The sequence below is a fragment of the Orycteropus afer genome, unplaced genomic scaffold, assembly GCF_000298275.1.
Source record: "Orycteropus afer afer isolate SDZICR_OR568_19922 unplaced genomic scaffold, OryAfe1.0 scaffold00391, whole genome shotgun sequence".
Taxonomy (NCBI): Eukaryota; Metazoa; Chordata; class Mammalia; order Tubulidentata; family Orycteropodidae; genus Orycteropus; species Orycteropus afer.
This window is the reverse complement of record NW_006921978.1, coordinates 1,237,666-1,241,498: the sequence shown is the minus strand read 5'-3', so window position 1 is coordinate 1,241,498 and position 3,833 is coordinate 1,237,666. Positions and strand designations below refer to the sequence as shown.

Below are 3,833 nucleotides of genomic sequence, written 5' to 3'. Positions count from 1 at the left end.
TTTTTTTTTTTTTTTCCCCAGGTAGTTTGTATGTAAACTACATGTTGCCCTTGGCAAATGACAGGAAAAATGGATTAGGTAAAAGCTTAAGAAAATTAACAGGAAAAATGAATCAGGGTTAATCCCTTAATTGAAGAACCATGGTTAAATCACCCAATGTTTATTATTCATGAATGTTATTTTCCTTAAACCTTTGAAACAGAAACTTAAGAGGAAGCAAATAAAATGTGCTCTTAGTAGTTCATATATTTTTTAAAACATCATTTACCATGTCCTTATTTGTACAGAATTTTTGGTCCAGTTAAGTTACATCTACTTTGTTCTGCTTATGCCTTTATTGCACACCACATTTTAAGAAAGCTGAGTTTTAACCCTTTTGTTTCGTGATTGAAAATCTTAACATTTTCCTCATGTATATACATGAATACACATGCACGCCACACATACACCAAGTTGACATTGTTACCTCTTTTTTTATTTGTAGGAATTGGGACTATTTGGATTCAGTGTCAGCCACTAACAATATTGATACCATCTTTTTCTTAACTAAAAGGTTATTTTTTTTTTCCTTTTTCCTATGATAATCCGTGACGAACAAGCACACTATTAATTACAAAGTGCATCAGTGTGATACCCAGATTTGTGCAATGCGATACCCATGCTTTGGTTCTTATGGCCATCTTGGTTGCCTTTTCCAGATAATAAATATGACAACTAACAAAAATAAATCACCTATCTTTTTTATGTAGGACATCTCTCTTTGACAGGCCACTATATCTAATCATTAATGTAGCACTCCTCGGAAGGAAGGTTGGGCAATCTACTTCCGTAGTGATACTGCCTTGGCAACCCAAGGAGGGGTCGCTATGAGTTGGGGCCAACTCGATGGCACACAACAACAACAACACTGCACTATCACTCACACTTCAGTTTTACATGAATATGCAAAGAACACAATAATCAACTGAACTGTCAAACCAAAACAACTCAATTTAGCACTCATCACCGACTCTGTTGAATATTTTTGTTTTCCAGCTGAGCAATGGATAGGATATACTGTCAGCTTTTAATAGGGTCTAGATGCCTGGTCCCTACTCATTTGTCAAATTGATACCCCAGTGGGTAAAAATACCTCTTGATCTTACACATTTGATTTGAGAACAAAAGTATTTTTGTTTTCCTATAGAATAATGCTTGATAGTAGCAAAAAGAAGTTAATGTTAGAACTTTTCCACAGGCAGATTGCTTTATCTTTTATATTTAGGACTATTGTTTTTTTACCCTCCAGAGAAATAATAGCTTAATTTACTCCTTAAGTAGGAAACTTAATTTGATTAACTTAGTGCTTTGTAAAATTGTAATATTTATGAGGCTTTGAATAAAAGGATGAAGTAAACTACTGTTCTAAAACATTGAGCTATTAAAGTAGAGACTTAATCTCTTAATCTTTAATTTTAGGCTGCATTGTCTAATATGGTTAGACAACTTGGGATAGGCTAAATAAATTTTGAAAACTTGGGTCAAAAGAACAAGATGTAAACTATATCACTAATAATTTTTTCATTGATGACTTGTTAAAATGATTTGGAAATAAAAGGTTAAAATATATTATCAAAATTAATCTCACCTATTATTTTAATACGTGTATTAGAAAATTTAAAATTATATCTGTTGCCTACATTTGTGGCTCACATTGTATTTCTACTGGACAACACTGTTTTAGAGGGATAAATAAAAATAAAATACAGGACCCAAGAGTGGGTTTCAACTTCTGTTGTTTTAACAGAGCAACTAATTAAACTTAAAATTTCCCTTGAAAATCCTTTGTTCATGATTTAAACATAATTCCAAGTATTTTCAAATGTGCATTGCAGCTATTAAAAACATGCATCTGTCAAAACAATCAGACACCATTATAGCCATAAAAATCTGTTAGCTGTCAAAGTATGAATATCAAAATACGCATCCTCCTATTTTGCTTCAGGTGTGATTTAGGGATAATGCAGGCAATTTCAAGCTTTAAACCAAATATGTTATTTCCAGATGAGATAATTAACCTACAGGGCCCTAGAAGAAATACACATTGCAATTCAAGTCTGTGTTCAACTTTTCCCCTGCTACTGTGAAGAGTATCTCATGTCTATTAAGTAAATCTGTTGTCATTGCCTAAAAGCATTCCTGGCCCCCATAGTGCTTAATTGTCTTAGAAATCATTCTCTGGCAAACTCTCCACATTTTCATATCACACTTTAGGCTTTGCTTCATGAGATCCTGCTCATTTGGTGTTTTTCTCTCCTTTCCTTTTTGAGCGAAGTAAGGAAAAATCAGTCAGTAGGAGAAAGAGAAGGTAGAGTAATTCAAGATCACTCTGTCATTTGTAGTGGCTGAGGGCTTATTCTTCAGTGAAGAAACTCCCAGCTGGTACCATCAGACTGGTATAACTTCAGGGGGGCTGCCTTCTGCAGGTGGCAGTGAATTGGTACCCATCTGTGATACAGGCACTACCACAGCATCCTTGATGTCTGTGTTTAAATTACATGAGAAGTTCTTCTCCAGTTTTTTGGCAGTGTCTGGACAATTTTGCACGAAGATCACACGGTTGTAGGCCTTCAGCCTGCGCCACAATTGAACGTAGACTTTACACTGTACGTACATGAAGACGAGACCTCCTGTGAAGCCAATGGCCACCACAACCAGTTTTGTCCAAAATGGCCATTCAAGGACACCTTTCAAATCAAAAAGAGAGAATATTATCACCAAATTATCATCAATGGATTTGGCAATTTCTTCTTTGGTTCCATCAAAAAGTCCATGCCTGCCTGGTAAGTTGCATGGGTAAACGATATATTGTTAACAACTAGTAAGAATTATGAATTCAGTTTGCTTAATTACTTTCAAATAATCTAAATGTATTTTTATAATGAAATTCTCTCATCCGTAGCATAAAGACCTACTATGATTATTGGGATCTCTGGTAGAATAGTGCCTAAGGCACTTGACTGCTAACCAGAAGGCTGGCGGTTCAAACCTACCAGCCACTCCTGGGAAGGAAGATGGGGCAATCTACTTCTGCCTTGGAAACGCAAGGAGGGGTTGCTATGAGTCGGGTCCGACTCAACAGCACATAACAACAATAACATGATTATCAGACACTACAATAGACTTTTCACAAGTCGACATTTATTCCTTGTATGTAATTCTTTAAATTTTGTCTAGAAATGCTTATCTAGAATGTTTAGAATCTAAACTGCTTGTGAAGTGAGATCTCAATTCCAAAACAGCCTAATATTTGAAAATAACATTCTATATTTTTGAGCACTTGCTATGTGCCAGGTACTGGACTAAACTTGCTATGTGCCAGGTACTGGACTAAACCCAGACAACTGTATGTGGTAGATAACCTTAGGCATATTTTACAATGAAAATATATTGTGCTAGAATTGAAGGAAGTTGCGCAATGGGAGAGCTGGGATTTATAATAGGTACTCTGTAGGTCATGGTTTTAACCTTTAGGTTTTATATACTCATACACATTATATTTGCCTAATTGTAGCTCAACACCTTAAATACTGGTACTCCCTAATGGATATAACTAAAAACCTGCATTTCAAATTATTCATGTTTTTTATGTGAATGATTATGGTTGGTAAAATCTTTTTTTTTTTTTTCCTTAATGGTAAGATCTAATAAATAGCTTTAAAAGTTTGTTTTAAAAAGATTTAAATTCAAATAAATAATTCCTAAGACAGAATGCCATCCAAGATAATGTTATCTGTGTTCTAAATAAACTGAAGTAATTTATCACAACTGAGCTGGGAAATACTTAGTGGAGA

General features: G+C 34.7%; 1 protein-coding gene across 1 annotated transcript in view; it reads right to left on the bottom strand.

Annotated features, from left to right (window-relative positions):
- Window positions 1-2,427: 2,427 nt before the first annotated feature.
- MARCHF1 (membrane associated ring-CH-type finger 1) overlaps window positions 2,428-3,833 on the bottom strand; it is a 634,918-nt gene continuing 633,512 nt past the window's right edge. Inside the window, exon 7 of the mRNA XM_042782616.1 lies at window positions 2,428-2,726. Within this exon, the coding sequence (XP_042638550.1) occupies window positions 2,428-2,726 (299 nt within the window). The remainder of the gene's footprint in view (window positions 2,727-3,833) is intronic.